A 19,160-nucleotide genomic window follows, 5' to 3' on the forward strand; every position below is an offset into this window, starting at 1 on the left:
GAACGCTGTGTAAAGAGCGAGCTTAAGTATGGCAGAGATCGCTCATGGAAGCCGCTGACAGTTTGGGAACTGAAAAACCTTCTGGGGATGTTCTTCCTCACTGGACTGATCCAGAAGCCAAAGATTGATAACTATTGGTCAACGGATGAGGCACTAACAACACCCTACTTCCACAAATGCGTGTCCAGGAACCGGTTCCAACTGATCCTGAGTAGTCTCCATTTTGTGGACAATGAGACCATTCACAACAATGATGACCCGCTGTGCAAAGTCCGCACAGTCCTGGACACCTTACTGTCCAATTTCAAGGAAATGTTCCAGCCAGGCAAGAACATTAGCTTAGATGAGGGAATGTTGTGTTGGCGTCTCTCTTGGAAGACATACAACCCAGCAAAGCCCATAAAATATGGCATTAAATCATATATGCCACAGGGTACCTGTATGCCATGAAGCCGTTCTGTGGTGAGAAGGTCCCCCTGCAGGAAACCGGGACCTTTCTGCTAGGTGACCTAAAAGGTTACGGTTTTAGATTGTGGATGGACAACTACTACAACTCATTGAAGCTGTGTTACCACCTCCATAGTCTCCAGACCCATGTGTGCGGGACCCTGCGAAAGAACAGAGGGGAGCCACCAGTCATCAGGGACGTGACCAATTCCAAGCTGGGAATTGGGTCAACAGTAGTGCGTCACACTGGCGATGTGATGGTGGTGGCATGGAGAGACGAGAGAATCGTCAAGATGGTCTCCACCCTCCACCCTGATGACAGTTCCTGTGTGGCAGAAGGCCACAGATAAACGCCCCGCCCAGCAGGTTCCAATACAGAAGCCATCATGCATTATTGACTACAACAGGTACATGAATGGTGTTGACAAAATGCATGCAAAACTTAGCATATTACCTGTTTGTGAGGAAGACCACCAAGTGGCCAAAAAAGTTTGTCGCCTATCTGTTCCAAATTAGCCTGTTCAACGCCTATATCATATACAAGGCAAACAATCCTCTGCCCAGCTGTCCAACCCTGAAGTCCTTCATCCTCAGCGTGGTGAAATCGTGGGCCACCTTCGAACACCCTGGGGGGGAGGAGGAAGGGGGGGTTGAGGAAGTGGGGGTTGGGGAGGGGGGGGGGGGAGGAACGCATTGCCCCACCTGCTAACCCACCTGTTGACCCACCTGTACACAACCCGCGGGCGAGGGCACCAAAGAAGGACCCTGAGAGCAGGCTGAGTCAGAGAGTGGCTGACCATGAACTGATCCTAGTCCCCCAAACCTCAAAAACGAACCCAGGTAGGGCATGCCGGGTTTGCAAAAGAAGAGACGGCAAGAGAGTAGACACAAGGTACATGGGCAAGTCCTGTTTGGTCCCCTTGTGTAAAATCAAATGGACAACACTGTACCACTCGAGGAAGAACTACACTAAAAAGTAATTATTTGAAAGACATCGGAGTGAAACTCCTGTTTGCCCCCCCCCCCCCTTATTGTTTTGTAATTGTAATTGTTGTATTGTACCTGTTCGCCCCCAGAATAGGGATGCTAACGTTCATGTGGTTACATACCCTGTTTTGTTTTTTTAGCCTAATGCCTACTTGTTTACTTTTCATATGAATCTTATTGTTTTGGGCCTAATGCCATTTTTGTTTTACTAATCATATGAAGCTCACTACACTGAGAAAGTAGACTAGGCACATCTGCAAATCCTGTCCGGTCCCCTGTGTGTAGGTCACTGAGAACTCAAAGAGAACTATGTCTAATTGTTGTATTGTACCTGTTCGCCCCCAGAATATGGATGCTAGTGTTCATGTGGTTACAGACCCTGTTGAATATTGTTTGTATTTATTTTATACTGTGAAGTACAACCTTGAACCTCTATTTTTCTATTTTGGACTTAGTGTTCAGTACAGATGACAAAATCTAAAATATCCCAACAACCGGCAATTATGAAATTATTACAAACTATAGAAGCTATGGATGCATGGGTAATACATGTAGATTATCACTCTGTATTCAAACAGCCGAGACATAAACAGAAGACCTCCCCCAAAATGTAGACATAATACATAACGTGAACAATGTGCTAAAAATAGGTTTTATTCAGTTCATTCAAGTGGAGAATAAACCAAAAGACATCAAACACAAAAATACTTACATTTCAGAAGAACATAAAAAACTGTGAATGGCTAAAAATAACAAATATGATTCAAGAGTGCCTCCTTTTTTCATAGCTTTGGTCATCAAACAAAAGTACTGTTCAGTTTACTTGCTTCTAATGGAACAAATGAAGTGCTGGGTTGAGACTAATGTGTGTCGCGAGCTTCTTCCATTTGGCGGAGTCAGGTTAGGATGAGACATCAAGTCAGGTTAATGTCCAATATGTCTATAGAAGATTATATGAAATATACTGTATCTTTGCTGTCAGGCCAAAACCTTGTATCTCCATATTTCATCTTTTTTAAATTAGTTTTTATAAATGAATGTTACGAAAATAGCCAATCTACAAGATCCCAACGCAATTTGGGTTTAAATAAACCAATGAAAAGTATTAAAGAAGAACTACATTAGATATATGGGGACACAGGTAATCTTTTTTTCCAGGTTTACACAGGGCAACATCCTATAGACGGATTTCCGCGCGACGTCATCACAGAGCAGAATGCGCAATCTGCGCATGCCTGGGGGTCAGTGGGGGAAAGGCGCGTTCGAAAATACAGCCCTGAGCGGCAGTGAGCGCACTGGCCAATACAAACTAATAGGCGAGTGTGCTCCGGTGCGTAATTTCCAAACGCACCCATAGGCTTCCCCCCGCAGCTGCGCGGTCATATTCCTCTCATGTTTACTAACAGGAAACCTCCCTATAGGGTCATAACATGGATCAGGTTTCCACCTGACAGTGACAATATTATAACATACTAATCTCTGTTGGAAGTGTATAATTATGGGCATCTATGCTTAACAACAAGGGGAATGGTTTAAATACACTTTAATATCACATTTACCCTACTTTGTCTCTGTAGCAATGTACGTCACTCATTTAATATTCTAACTTTTCCACTTTCTCTCGCTGTGTGTGTGTGTGTGTGTGTGTGTGTGTGTGTGTGTGTGTGTGTGTGTGTGTGTGTGTGTGTGTGTGTGTGTGTGTGTGTGTGTGTGTGTGTGTGTGTGTGTGTGTGTGTGTGTGTGTGTGCTTGCGGTATGCAGAGGACACATAATGAGATAAAATAATAATAAAGGTTAGACTTAATATGGCTCATTCTGACTTGTTAACTAAGTCATCGTCGATATAACCTCAGTAAAGTATCTTCCTGCAGTCATATCATAAATATCATATCTTCTACGCATTCTGCCATTCATGTGTCAATAACTTAGTTTAATAATAAACTAGAAAATAATATACAACTTATCTAATTATAATAAGCTCATAATAATTTTCCCCTTAATTATTTGTAGCCAGTTTGTGTGGAGAGATGTCTAAATCATTGGTTCTCAAAGTGGGGTCCGGGGACCCCCAGGGGTACTGGGGGCGGGGGTTCCAGGGGGTACCCAGCAAAAATGTGTTAATATAGCGTCACAATAATTATGACCTTTTACACTTTGGCTATTCAAAAATAGCAGAGCTACAAGCGTGCCGCGCTACGAGCTTGTAGATCTGCTATTTTTGAAAAATCGTGAAAATTTGCGCAAATCTTTGAATATGTATATATATTTTTAAGCAAACATTTGTTGCTCAAATCTTTGCTTTTGGGGGGTCCCTGGAACAACATATTTGAGATGGGGGTCCGCGGCCAAATAAATATCATTTTGGGGGTCCTTGACATGAAAACGTTTGAGAACCACTGGTCTAAAAATCACCATCTAGTTGAATAGAATAGGATGATGGAGCACATCAAATAATACTGCACAGGTAAGGTATCACATACCGTATCTTTACGTTCTTTATAAAATGTCATAACATTGCATATGATCTCTGAAAACAACAGCAACATAAAAGCAATTGATACAAATTCTATACAGTAATTCACAAACAAACATTTAAACAGATCCATTACAGGCTTGTAAGGGAAGTCCTTCATTTTAAATCACCGGCGTGTACTGCTTCTGTCCACTAGGTGGACCTGACAGTCTGCAGAATATAAATGTAGTCGAGGCCAGTCAAAGGCAAAGTCTGTAGAGGCATTCTGAAGAGAAGGTTGTCCAGACACACAAGGCACGTCATTTAAGAAAATAAGATGTGAGGAGCATTGAGTCTTTGACAATTTACTCAGATATTGTCTTTCTCGGCATACTGTAGGTACCAAGAAGAAATTGTCTCTCTCTTGTGATTGTTTTGTTTGAGTATGTCATTCCAATCTGGTTCTGCTGTGAGGAGGTACAGTGAGAGTAAGACACATGGAAAAGCACAGTAGAGATGGCTCTATCACGGTGGATATGTTCAGTAACAATCCAATGAAACACATTGCTGATCCAGGCGTCTCTCAACGTGAGCAAAACCTTATGTGTCTCCTCAAGAGTAATGCCAAGTCGGGGGCGCCCGCTGGCCTAGCGGTCCAGGCTCATACCACATTTGGGGCCCTATTTTCGCCGGTGCCTTACCCATTATCCCTGAACTTCTTTGCCATTTTTTAAAATATTTTCAAATAGTTCAACTGGCCGATCTACATCGACACGTTGTGAGCTTGTAGATTGGCTATTTGAACGATTTGAAAATGTTTTTAAAAATATAAAAAAAAATGGCAAAGAAGTTTAGGGATAAGAATGGGTGAGGCACCGGCGAAAATAGGGCCCATAGGCTCTAATGCCTTATGAAAGCGTGTCGCGGGTTCGCGTCCCGATCCCGACGGCCTTTGATGCGTGTCACTCCCTGTCTCTCTCTCCCTGTTTCCTGTCTATCTCCACTATCCATCCATCTATCAATAAAGGCAGAAAACCCCCCCCCCCCCCAAAAAAAAAGAAGAGTAATGCCAAATCAATTAGGCATTGTGAGCTCTTGACATCATGAAAAGTCCTCAGTATTATTCAAATACCGTCTAATGAAGAGCTCTCATCCGATCACTAGTATTTTAATACGATTATCAATGCTTCATCATCAGCCATCATCATGATGCTAATGATTATCACTATGATGCATCATCATGTCTTTTTGGGGCTTTGGGGGTTTTGCTGTTTTTGTTTATGGAGGTGGGCCTCGATCTCGTGTCTAAAGAACAGCATTCCCAGCTGGCCGTGCGAGGCCTCGTTCATGGCTTTGGACTGCATGCACATGCGGTACTGCTCCGGCGGGAGCTCGTCGGCGCAGCGCTTCTCGTGCCACAGGTGGAACAGGCCTCTGGACGGCGCGCGGATCACCAGCAGGTTGCTGTGGAGATATTTTCTGTAGAGATGGACGTCTTCGCCGCCCCAGCCTTTGATGTCCACGTCAAACCCTCCTGTAAGACAGTGGGAGCACAAACGTTGGAATGGTGAAATTGAATTAGAACATATTTTGCCAGCATTGTTTTCCAAGTTGCATGCACATTGGTTTTTATTGTCTAAGTTTTGTGTCTTTGTGTGGATTAGCAACCCAGGCGCGTATGAACACTAGGGATGCTTCAACATGGATGCCTGACCAGTGTGGCATCGAAGATGGAGAGCCACTGTTAGTTTAAATCCTGGTGAAAGAAAAAGGTGAATAACATACTGCAAGAATAATATACAAAACCATATGATTTCTGTTTACGCTTCACTTCTTCTAGGGCTGCAACTATCAATTATTTTCTTAGTGATTATTCTATTGATTACTTATTCGATTAATCGAATAAGTGCTTAATGTGACTTAATGACTTATACAAGAGTGTCACACAAAAAAATAGCAAAAATACATGATCTACATACAAGCTCTCAACAATTTTTTAATAATCATTTAAATCAATTAGTTTAATTTACTGTTGCACCCTCAGCTACTTCTATAACACATTCTGCTGTCTAATCACAACATGTTTTCTCTCTCGGCACTTCTTGCTTTGGCTATGTCACAAAACAGGAATGATAAGATAAGCATGGTGTGGCATCCAAGAACACCTCAACTAGACATGTTTTAACCTGCATTCTTAGAGCAGTCAACATCAGTTCCCCTCCATCTAGTGTATTTACCCCTTTAGTCTGGAAGTCATGTTTTACTTTGCTTTTATTTCATGTTTTATATACAGTTGGTGCACGGCAGTGTTGATTTCGTCGACTGAAACTATGACGAAAAATGTTCATCGACTACCTTTTTTCACCGACGAAAACTAAATACAAACAAAATAAAAACTAAGCTACGATGACTAAAGCTAAGACTAAATATATTGACAATTTTGTCAACAAATAAAAACTATTAAAATGTTAGGGAGGGACGAGTGGAGGAAGAGATCCAGTAGAACTAAAAGACAAGTCATTTTATGTTTGGTTGCGCTCGGGTGTTGCGCGCTGAAAATAGCCGATCTACAAGCTCACAACGCGTCGCAGCGCGACGCGTTGTGAGCTTGTAGATCGGCTATTTTCAGCATGCAACCAAGTGTAAAATCAGCCATTACGACGCCATCAAGGCACCACCAAAATACATTTTAGTCGACTAAATCAACTGTAGATTTAGTCGACTAAAACTAGACAAAAACTAAAACATTTCAGATGACTAAAATAAGACAAAAACTAAATGGAATTTTATTCAAAAGACTATGAATAAACTAGATCAAAATTTGATGTCAAAATCAACACTGACGTCTACACATATAGCATCATTTGTTGTCGCGCTATCCTACTATTCCTACCCTACTCTCCTAGTGTAAGATCCTACTATCTGATTATAGAATGACTAACCCTGTCCTCATCCATTTTCTCCTCAGTGTGGGTGCATTTTTGTTGAACTATAACTCAATTTAGACTCTGCTGTGGGTGGAAATGCCCTCATCCACTCCTCTCCACAGAGGGTTGACCAACAGAGCTCAAATTGGACACAGGCATCATTGACCGTTGGCATAATGCAGGGAGTGAGAGGCCCTTTCTTCCCTTCTCCCCAAATGTAAGCTGTTTATTAGCATTTCTGTGAACTCTCACTCAATTAAGGCTGCAGTGGGTGGAGACAGGAGAGTGGCTCAAGGGAGGCACGCACGCACACGCACACACACACACACACACACACACACACACACACACACACACACACACACACGTTTTTGTATTTCCTCTTACAGTATTTGCTATCAGAAAGTGGAAGTTGCAAGTTCTGTAGAGTACAGATTGCATTGTCAGTCAGGCCACATAATTACTCACAAGTGACAGTGGAGAGAACTGCAGAAAAGAGAAGCTGGCTTAATGCACAAACTGGTTAATGTTTACAGTATAAGGGCATTTGGATTAAAATGCATATCAAGCCGCATAGACCCACCCTGCAAGGCTGGGCTACACGTAGCTTAGATAATACTTGATGCACCAACATGTGCTCGTGTGTGATCAATAAAGCACCGAAGCTTTCATTACAAAACATTCTCATCAATTGTGAGTAAAATTGCCGGGGTGGTTTGTTTATTTTTGGAACACAGCTCTTATATGAGGCGATCTAAGATTCCCCTATGGAGATTTCAACACAAAAAAATAACTCTGCGACCCAGGGTGATCTGTAGTAGCAGTTGTGGTCCCAAGTCTCAAGTCTGCACATAAGTTGGACACACACATCTCCGGATATGGACTGGTTCTCAACATTAGGTCCAGGGACCACCAGCGGTCCAAATGGACCCTTTACGGGTCTGTAACTCTAAAAAACGAAAGCAAAAAAAAATGTTGATTGGGGTCCCAGAGATAAATGGGGATCCGTGGTATCAACCTGAAATGAAAAAGGTTGAAATCACAAGACTAGCAGTTATAATTCACCTATGTTGATGAAGTCGGTTTTGTATTGGCAGGTCATGCCAAAACCAAAGTCCCTCCAGAACCCTGTGTCTTTCTTCATCACCTGAGAGGCAAAAAGAAACAAAGCAGTACATTTATTAACAAAAAATCACTGCAACTGGATGTCTATCCCTACAGTAAGATATGAAAATAAAAGCCGTATGAAATGTATTCTCTCACCAGTTGCTGCTCCACAGGCGGGATGCGGTCGTGGTTTCCATAGATCAGTGACGGGTTGTACTGGCTGAACAACACAGGGTAGAAAACCTTTTTACCTGCAGAGACAGAGAGACATGGAGGTCAGACCACTGTGTGTGTGTGTGTGTGTGTGTGTGTGTGTGTGTGTGTGTGCGTGTGCGTGTGCGTGTGCGTGTGCGTGTGCGTGTGCGTGTGCGTGTGCGTGTGCGTGTGCGTGCGCGTGCGCGTGCGTGTGCGTGTGTGTGTGTGTGTGTGTGTGCGTGCGTGCGTGCGTGCGTGCGTGCGTGTGTGTGTAAAAGTATTTGAAAAGGGACATTCTGCATAATGATTACTGTCTACTTTTGGTGCTTTAAGAAGATGTTGATACCAATACTTTTGTACTTTTACTCAAGACATTTTTTTTAAAAATAATTTGTATCCCTCGATTTTGTAATCCTTTTTTCACCCGGTGCCAATTTGCTAAGTGATCCTGGGCACTACACTCCCCTCACCAGCCTAGGGAGGCCAGGGCCGAGCTCATGCCTCCTTCAATGCATGAGAGCCAACTGACCTTCTTGTCACCTGACAGGGGAGAGTTTCCCTGGTTGGACGTAGCGCGTGGAAGGAACACGTTATTCCAACCAGTTCCCTTCCCCTCCATCAGGCGCCCCGGCTGACCAGGGGGAGGCAGTATAGTGACCAGGATTACTACATGTTTTTGTGAGGGTATTAACTACCCTCACAGAACTCAAGAACATTTTGAATTCTGGACTTTCACTTGTAAGGGCACGGTCACACCACACTTTTATTTTACCTCTGGGGTGGAATCTGCCAATGCTTTGTCAATGCAAATGCGTGGATTCGAGTGAAAGGTGCACAAGATCCACACATTTGCATTGACAAAGCATTGGCAGATTCCGCCCCATAGATAAAAGTGCGGTGTGACCGCGCCCTAACAGAGTATTTCTACGTTGCAGTATCGATACTTTTACTTAAGTAAAACATTTGAGTACTTTTTCCACCACTGTGTGCGTGCGTGCGTTTGTACGCGTGTGTGTGTGTGTGTGTGCGTGTGTGTGTTGTGTGGGTCCACACACCAGGTTGTGCGTTGAGGCGACATGTGTTGAGGAAGTCAGCAGTGAAGTAGATGTCCACGTCACAGAAGAACAGCAGGACGTTGCTTCCCTTCCACGCTCTGGCTCCCAGATCTAGACCACGCCCCCGGGAAAACTCCTCGTCCAGCTGAAGCAGAGTGTAGTTCTTAAAGTTGACCTCCCTGAAGAAACAGAGGGAAAGAATTCATTAAAACTTTAAATATTATATATTATAACATTGGATATCAAGCTTCAGAAAAGCTTTTTTATCCACCTATATCTCCCAATTTATTCATTCTGTCAATTCTCAAGCCACCTTGTACAACAGTAGTCTGTTGGCACTGCTGACCCTATACTGTGAATAAGCTTTTTAATTATGAATGCATTAATTAAGTTGAAAGGCAGTAGGAATTAATTTGCTGATTGCCGATATTTTCGTGTCGATCGTCCTGGAGCTAAATATTCTGTGGCTCTTGAAAGGTTAGTAAAAAAATGCTCAAAAACGCTGGCACTGCTGACTTCATTTATTAATTGTGGCACTCAATGAGTCAAGGTGAAATAACGTGTAGACACATCTCAGCGTACGTGTGTCAGTTTGGCTGGAGCCTCAATCAAACCTCAGTAGGGGAGACCGAGGACGAAAGTAACACTTTTTGTATTTGCCTTCATAATTCACAGACTACTTGAAATATCCTAGTCATCTTTTGCTATAAGAAACATATATATGTGCCCTAATTAATAATACCATTTTTAAGCTTTCACTAATAAGGACAAGACTAAAATGTTAATTTGAATGCAATGAGTCACAGTGTTACAATTGCCCCCGTGACGGGGGCAGTTGTAACAGTGGTTGGGGGCAATTGTAACACTGTAAAAATAAGTCATATATAGACCACCGAAGTCTGACGTAATTTACACATCCTTCGCGGTTTTCCACCCCCATTCTGAATCCCATAGACGTCCTTAATATCGCGTCAAATAAGAACTGTGTTCCAAAAATAAACAAGTGACCCCGGCGGTTTGACTCTGATGGATATGAAGCATCAACTGACGGTGAGAAAACGATAATGTTACTTCCGCCGAATTAGTTACATTTTCGCCAGAAACAGACCGTATCAAATATGAGTGACTGACTATCATAAACGATACAGAACCTCCTCCCTGACAATATCGCCGAGACAGTTTGTTTATTTTTGGACCACAATTCTTATATGAGACGATTCTATGATGACCCAATGTTATTCTCCATAGAGAAATTACTTTACGAACGTGGGGATGAAAAAAATCTGTACACTCGAAAATGTACGTTTAGAACTCAAAATCTGTTTTTTGTTGAAAGCTTCTGCTGAGATGAAATGATCATTCTATTCTTTCATAGGCAGAGAGAGGACCCTACTGAGCATGTGCACAAGTAGTCTCACCCCTCTAGCTTATTTCTAATTAGAATTATTGAGTGTGTTACTTTTTCCCCCTGTTACTTTTGTCCCCGGTCTCCCCTACACACAACAAGAGGAAACAGGGAGGACCAGAGGAAACATCCACAGGATGAACTGACCAAGAACAGCTTCTGTCAGAACTTCAGCATTTCCCCCTGAGTACGTGTGCTTTTGTGCTTCTGCACGTATGCTTGTGTGTGTGTGTGTGTGTGTGCGTGCGTGCGTGCGTGCAGTGGTGTAAAGTAACTAAGTACATTTACTCAAGTACTGTACTTAAGTACAATTTTGAGGTATTTTTTACTTTACTGGAGTATTTCCAATTTTCAGTACTTTTACTTCTACTCCACTACATCTCAGAGGCAAATATTGTACTTTTACTCCACTACAATTCTTTAAAAACTTTAGTGACTAGTTACTTTGTATATTTGTATTATTATTACAAAACATACATTAACCACTTGTTCAGCCCTATAAACATTTCGGCCATTTGAAAATAGCCGATCTACAAGCTCTTGTAGAGCTTGTAGATCTGCTTTTTAAAGAATATTGAAAACGTGAAAACTTGTGAAATGGGACATTCTGCATAATGTGTACTTTTACTTTTGGTACTTTAACTACAATTTGATACCAATACCTTTGTACTTGTACTGAAGTACATTTTGAATACCTTACTTTTACTTGAAACAGAGTATTTCTACATTGCAGTATTGATACTTTTACTTACACGTAATTCTTATTTAGTACTTTGTCCACCACTGTGCGTGCGTGTGTGTGTGTGTGTGTGTGTGTGTGTGTGTGTGTGTGTGTGTGTGTGTGTGTGTGTGTGTGTGTGTGTGTGTGTGTTTGTTTGTCACTCATGACAAAGACTATAGTACAGGGGTCTTCAACAGGGGGTCCGGGACCCCTAGGGGGTCCTCAGAGCTACTATAGGGGGTCCGCCAAATCTTTGTGCGATAGGATTTAGTTTTTTTACATTAACCACTTGAACCCTAGAATTCCTTTTCTGAGGGGAACATTAGCCGCAAATAGCAGATCTACAAGCTCTCAACGCCTCGCGCTGCGAGGCGTTGAGAGCTTGTAGATCTGCTATTTTTAGCAAAGAGCCTAGGTGTAGAGGGAAAAAAGAGCAGACTTAAGTAAAAAAAAAAATTTAGTCTGAAACAATTTTTTATACAATATAGAGTAGGGGGTCCCTGCTTCATCTCTGTCTCTCAGCTAGGGGGTCCTTGGCCTGAAAACGTTGAAGACCCCTGCTATAGTAGATTGTTTGTGTTACCGTGTCTGATTGTCTTCCGTCCTCTAACACATCTGTAAATGACAATGACATAAAGCCTTGTTTTTCTACTCCTAACTGCCTTAAATAGCCACAGGACAATACAATACACACACACAGGCATCTGTGTGCTTGTTCCCCAAGAATGAGTGGGCTGAGAGAAGTATTTATCCTTCTGTGTAACGACCCCCACGGGCCAGCCTGGCAAACATACCGCTTTTCAGCTTCCAAGAATAGCGGGTGACGCCGGTGATTTTGGAGACTAAATGGGAACAGTTGAAACACTTATAATGCTCTGTAAACTTTCTCTCTCAATGTGTGTGTGTGTGTGTGTGTGTGTGTGTGTGTGTGTGTGTGTGCGCGCGCGTGTGTGTGCGCAAAAACACTTTGCAATAGCAATTACATGCTATAGCAAGCATGCACTGACATGCTATTATAGCAGAGACACATACAATAGCAGCAATAGTAACAGTACCTAAAACAACTAGTAGTCACAATCGTAGACACTCATTGACAAATGTGCAAGATACCGTATCTGTATTTTTTATATCAGCAACATAACAACAGTTTCCCTGTATTTTTATACGATAGCAGCGGTGATAACAGTAGGCCTGTAATATGTACATTGTGCAATGTGGCGTTGCCTCACACTATACGAGAAGACTGCGGTTTCAGTCTCTGGCAGTGATTCTTCTTCTCCTTTTTATTTTTCAATCTCAAGGACCCCCATTTTGATATGCATAAAGCCACAGACCCCCCGTCTGCTTCATAAAATAATAATGATAAATTATAATAATAATAATTAATTCATATTTTTAGGAATGTAAGAGAACTGGGCCCTTTTGTGAAGTGTTATGTTTAATTATTTAATCAAGTATTATTAATTATAATTCTATGACTATGTCTTATGCTAACCCATGAGCTCTGGGGGTCCCTGGACTCAGATAGAGTCCAGCCTGGTTTGTAGTTTGTGAATATAAACACAGCTGGTGTGCGCGCACGCACGCACGCACGCACGCACGCACGCACGCACGCACGCACGCACGCACGCACGCACGCACGCACGCACGCACGCACACACACACACACACACACACACACACACACACACACACACACACACACACACACACACACACACACACACACACACACACACACACACACACACACACACACACACAGTCAGTCTAAGGGGAAAAGGTCCCAACGAGGAATGGAATGGATAGACAGTGGGAACATAAACTACTTTTTGTCAAACAATACTTGGTGGATCAGTTGCATGGTCTGGGTGTATAATTACAGAGACGTGAATTGATTTACAACGCACATCATAAGGGGGTGTGACCTAAACCCTTCATTCAAAGGCGAGAAAAGTTACTCTGAATTGGAATGCGACCAACAACAAAAAAGTCACTGAAGTTGTCAGGGAGAGTTAGGAAACTTTCCCAATTCCCACAGTTAACAAGAGTGTGACAGAGAGGTCCTCTGTCACTGATGTTTGGCACTTTATAGCATTTTGCAAAGTTGTATTTTGCACAATTAAGTCATGATTTTAAGTATTTATAATCATGAGGGGCAAGTGCAACGTGTAATAGGTATGAGTGTGATAAGACATTGGTTCTCAAAGTGGGGTCCGGGGACCCCCAGAGGTCAAAAGGGGTCAAAGGGGTCAAAAGGGGCCATTTGTACACTCTCAGAGTTACATTAACATTGATTTTACCATAGAAATTGGGGTCCCAGGGATAGAAATGCAATTAAATGGGGGTCTGTAGCCCTAATGCATGTCAAACTGGGGGTCCTCTTGAAATGAAAAATCTTCTCTTATGGGGATATGTCCCTGGCATATCTTTTGAAATGGGGGTCCGCGGGCTAATAAGTGTCAATTCGGTGGTCCTTTACATGAAAAAGTTTGAGAACCACTGTGATAAGAGACCAAGGGCAATATGTTTGAGTAGTGCAATGTAGGGAATGCTGGGTGATTATTGAAAGCTTTTGTCCCTGTAAGTTGTGCTGTGGCCAGAGTAATTGGGCTGGACCAAGTCAGAAGGACAGAGGGGGGGGGGGGGGGGGGGGGGTGTTATAATGTGTATTTGGACTTGCTAGGGATATTGTGTAATGTTGTAGTATAAGAATCCTTATTGGTGTAGTTCATGGATTTTTAGTAGAAGTTATGAGAGTTAATGTTATCTGTATTTATGTATGTGTATTATTCGGTAATCTACCCCTTGACATGGTGGAGTCCAAACTGATAGCCTCCAGCTGAGTATAAAAGGCTGCCAGCAACAAACATATCCAGTTTGTTGGTAGGATAAGAGCTGGACACCTGTGTGGAGAGCTTCCTGTGTTCATGTATTGTTTGTATTGTCGGTGTACAATCAGAATAAATACACCTTTTTGGTTGCACCCTATCAAGGCCTCTGTACTAACTCCAACCGTAAGTCAGGCATTCTCACAAAGAGGTGTGTATTTATCGTTGAAGAAACACAAACATTATTGTACATTAACATGACGATGAGATCAGGATCATTCATCAACACCTGTTTTGCGACTAATCCTCCACATCCGCTGGCCTGACTAACACCATCAGCAACAAAGAACTGTGGCAACGCACCGACCAAAAACCAGCAGAGGAAGAGATCCTCAAACGGCGTTGGAGATGGATATAGGCCATACTCTCCGTAAACCAGCCTCAAACACCACGACAAGACAGTCCCTCAAGTAGAACCCCCAAGGGAAGAGAAAGGGAGGTCGGCCACGACACACCTGGCGCAGAGACTTATGGAGGCAGATGCCAAGAAAATGGGCCACACTTGGGGACAGCTGGAGGTGTGGGCTCAGGACCGAGATGCTTGGAGAACTCTTGTAGACGGCCTAAGCCCCCAGAAGGGCTAATAGTTAAGTAAGTAAGAACATGATGATTGTTCTGTATAAGATATGTTTTTCTTTCAAATGCTTCATTTTGTTATCAACACCAGCATCATGCCTTCACTCTGTGTGTGTGTGTGTGTGTGTGTGTGTGTGTGTGTGTGTGTGTGTGTGTGTGTGTGTGTGTGTGAGATATGAGAAATAGATGTTGTGAGGACCATTTCCTTGGTCCTCACAAGATAAATTGTTATTTTATGGTTGAAAAAAGATTTTTAGAGATACGTTTACAATTAGAAAAAGATTCAAGTTGGGGTTATAGGTTTAGGATGAGACCTTTAGAGGTTAGGTTTAGGGGGTTGGGGTTGTAGATTTTCCCCTATTTTATACTTAGTTGTGCGGCGATGTCACACACCGGAAAATAGTCGACCTACAAGCTCACAACGTGTCGCAGCGCGACACGTTGTGAGCTTGTAGATCTGCTATTTTTCGGCTTTAGACTTGCGCTTAAAAATGCCCCAAAAAATGTATAAATCAATCATACAATCGCTTCCTAAAATGTTCATGTCCTCGCAAGTATAGTAATACAAACGTGTGTGTGTGTTTGCACAGCTAAATCGTTCAAAATGCTAGGCCGATCAGCATCATATTTCTTGTGCACACTGACAGAAGGCCAAGGACATACATTCTTGAATATTTTTTCCAAATCTACTGTATGTCAGAGCAATTGTAAACATGTAGTATGAGATGTGGTTGCGAGATTAGTTGGACACACACACACACACACACACACACACACACACACACACACACACACACACACACACACACACAATACATGATGTCTTGGTGGAGATAATAACAGAACTGAACTGAACTGTACCACATTAGTGATGCTATGTATCATGGAACAACCAAGCAATTAAAATAAACATATTTCATGGATTAATAAAGCTCAGCTCAGGTGTAAATAATTCAGGGATCATTTTATGACGTCCGTAATTGAATGATTAAGAGGCAAAACTGGTGATGTATTATTCATCCTAGGAACTGCATCCATGTGAGCCTTATGCTAGTCTAAGAACATTATCTATTTGAAGCAGTCATCCCGTGTGTGTGTGTGTGTGTGTGTGTGTGTGTGAGTGTGTGTGTGTGTGTGTGTGTGTGTGTGTGTGTGTGTGTGTGTGTGTGTGTGTGTGTGTGTGTGTGTGTGTGTGTGTGTGTGTGTGTGTGTGTGTGTGTGTGTGTGTGTGTGACTGTGTGTGTGCGTGTGTGTGTGTGCGTGTGCGTGTGCGTGTGCGTGTGCGTGTGCGTGTGTGTGTGCGTGTGCGTGTGTGTGTGTGTGTGCGTGTGCTAGTACAGTACATAGAGCATTGGTTCTCAAAGTGGGGTCCGGGGACCCCCAGGGGTCCTTGAAGGAGTTCCAGGGGGTCCCCAGCTAAATGATAGATTAGGCACCAAATGGACCCTTATGGGTATGTAACTCTGAGAGTGTACAAATGGAACCAAATGGACCCTAACGGGTCCATTTGGTTCCATTTGTACACTCTCAGAGTTAAATTGACATTGATTTTACAATATAAATTGCGGTCCAAGTGATAGAAATGCCGTTAAATGGGGGTCTGTAGCCCTAATGCATGTCAAACTGGGGGTCCTTGAAATTGAAATGGTTGAGAATCACTGCTAGAGCCGTAAAAACATCTTCTCTTATGGGGGTCCCTGGCATATCTTTTGAAATGGGGGTCCGCGGGCTAATAAGTGTCAATTTGGGGGTCCTTGACATGAAAACGTTTGAGAACCACTGACATAGAGTATTAGGCTAGGAACGTAATTCTGCACCCTGCAGTGTCCTTAGTATCTTTATTGCTTTTCATATCTAGAGTACACAAACATAATCTACTGTACACAGCCATCTTCTCTGCCTCTCTTCCCACTGGTGCAATATATGACATACTAATTAACCCATTAAGACCGGGAAAGCATCTGTCATTTTATATTTTAACCACTTTAACCTTTATCTTATACTTTGGCTTTTCAAAAATAGCAGATCTACAAGCTCATAGCGCGGCACAGAGTGCCGATGAGCTTGTTAGATCTGCATTTCTTTTTTTAATCATGAAAAGTTTTGGAAATCTGAATTTGAATATATATATATATTTTTTTAAAGCAACATTTGTATGTAAATGTCTTCTAAATCCTAATCCTTTTTTTTTTTTTTTAAGTGTTGCTATAATATCAGTTTCCCAACTTTTTCATGTTAAGGACCCCCCAAAAAATGTATTTGACCTCCATCTCAAAATATGTTGTTCCAGGGACCGCCCAGAAGCAAAGATTTGAGTAACAAATGTTCGCTTAAAAAAAATATATATATATATAATGTATATCCAAAAATGTGCACACATTTTTCACGATTAAAAAAAAAATCGGTGCCGAGCTAGATCTTGTATATCTGCTATTTTTGAATAGCCCAAAGAAATCTTAAAATGACACGGACGCGTTCCCGGTCTCAATGGGTTAAATATGAGTAGGAGCTAAAGCGCCGCGGAGGTTCACATGTTGAAATAGTGTCAAAATAACAGGCGTACTAAAAGAAGTGTCATGTTCCCACGTAGCAGCAGACCAGATCCTGTTAGTTCTGCCAGGGGAGAGAGACACACATTTTCTCTCTTATCTATAATAGCCTGAGTTTTACACCGTGGTACGGCAGTGTCGCCCCGCTGAAAACAGCCGATCTACAAGCTCAAAACGTGTCACGATGCAACGCGCTTTGAGCTTGTAGATTGGCCAGTTCCAGCGAGTGACATACCGGTCGTAACCACAGTGTACAAATTAAGCATCTCTCTCTCTCTCTCTCTCTCTCTCTCTCTCTCTCTCTCTCTCTCTCTCTCTCTCTCTCTCTCTCTCTGTCTCTGTGAATGAGTTTTTTTACACCTCCCTTGGGTTTGATTTGTAGGTACAGTACGTGTGATAACAACAATGTACAGGCATTGTGGTTAGAAAAAGTACAATGTTATCATATAATAACAAATGGTGGAAAGTAACTAAGTACAATTTTGAGGTCTTTTTTTTTTTTACTTTATTGGAGTATTTCCAGTCTTCAGTACTTTTACTTCTACTCCACTACATCTCAGAGGAAAATATTGTACTTTTACTCCACCACAATGATTTTAAACCTTTAGTTACTAGTTACTTAGTAGATTTTGATTATTATTAAAAAACATACATTAACTACTTCAGCCCTATATACATTTCGTCCATTTGAAAATGGACGAAATGCTCACGAAATGGACGAAATGCTCACAATGCGTCGCGATGCGACGCATTGTGAGCATTGTAGATCTGCTATTTTCAAAAGACTTTCTTATACAATTTGAACTGGAAATGGGACATTTATTTCTGCATAATGAGTACTTTCTACTTTTGGTGCTTTAAGTACATTTTGATGCCGATTCTTCTGTACCTTTACTCAAGTCAATTTTTAATTCCAGACTAGAGTATTTCTACACTGCAGTATTGATGCTTCTACTTAAGTAAGAAATGTGAATACTTTTTTTCCACCACTGGTTTTCACATACACATACATGTGATGATACGGCTGCATCCAGCAGCTGTCTTTTCCTCCGCTGGTACTACACTACACTACCGTCTCCGGAGACATAACCGTATCTAATGGGTTTTTGAAGGTCTTATAGGAGACACGGTTTGTTCTTTGACCAAAAGTCTGGAACAACAGAGAAAGAATCTAAATCCTAAATCATCTGGTTCCTTCATTTCCCCGTCAGATCTGCCATGAAATCAACCAGCTGCCGTTTCAACCGCAATCCATCCAACTTTTATGACCTGCCCGCTCGTCTAAGAGGGAATCCCATCCCCTGCTTGCTTGCCACTTGTGAGCTTCAGGCAATACTACTCGTCTACCAGTAGGTGTCCTACCTGACAACAGGGTCTACATTTCTCAATGGGCTTTTAACCCATTAAGGCCTGAGTCCGATTCTTGTGTGATGTTTTCTAAAAAAGTTTTTTGAAAAATATATTAAAAAAAAGTTTTCTCACGATTTTTCAAAAATAGCAGATCTACAAGCTCATGGCGCGGCACTCGGTGCCGCGCCATGAGCTTGTATATCTGCTATTTTTGAATAGCCAAAGAAATCTAAAGTGACACAGATGCGTTCCAGGTATTAATGGGTTAAGCTATACCAAACAGTATACAGTAAAATACAGAGGTGCTGTAATATAAATGATATCTGTTGTTCTATTATTACACATGCTGAGTTTTGTTTATGTGTACATAATATTCATTAATATCATTTATATACACTTTGTTGTTGGTCTGGCTTCCATCCATCTGCCTGCTACAGCAGTGGTTCTCACACTTTTTCATGTCAAGGACCCCCAAATTGATAAATATTTGGCTGCTGA

At 42.1% G+C, this 19,160-nt stretch overlaps 1 protein-coding gene across 1 annotated transcript in view; it reads right to left on the reverse strand.

Annotated features, from left to right (window-relative positions):
* Positions 1 to 4,978: 4,978 nt before the first annotated feature.
* csgalnact1a (chondroitin sulfate N-acetylgalactosaminyltransferase 1a) overlaps positions 4,979 to 19,160 on the reverse strand; it is a 59,499-nt gene continuing 45,317 nt past the window's right edge. The window contains 4 exon segments of the mRNA XM_084047598.1: positions 4,979 to 5,420; positions 7,879 to 7,960; positions 8,077 to 8,171; positions 9,171 to 9,349. Coding sequence (XP_083903724.1) covers positions 5,125 to 5,420; positions 7,879 to 7,960; positions 8,077 to 8,171; positions 9,171 to 9,349 — 652 coding nt within the window. The 3' untranslated portion in view covers positions 4,979 to 5,124.

Source organism: Gymnoscopelus microlampas (assembly GCF_963454915.1).
Source record: "Gymnoscopelus microlampas genome assembly, chromosome: 21".
Lineage (NCBI taxonomy): Eukaryota > Metazoa > Chordata > Actinopteri > Myctophiformes > Myctophidae > Gymnoscopelus > Gymnoscopelus microlampas.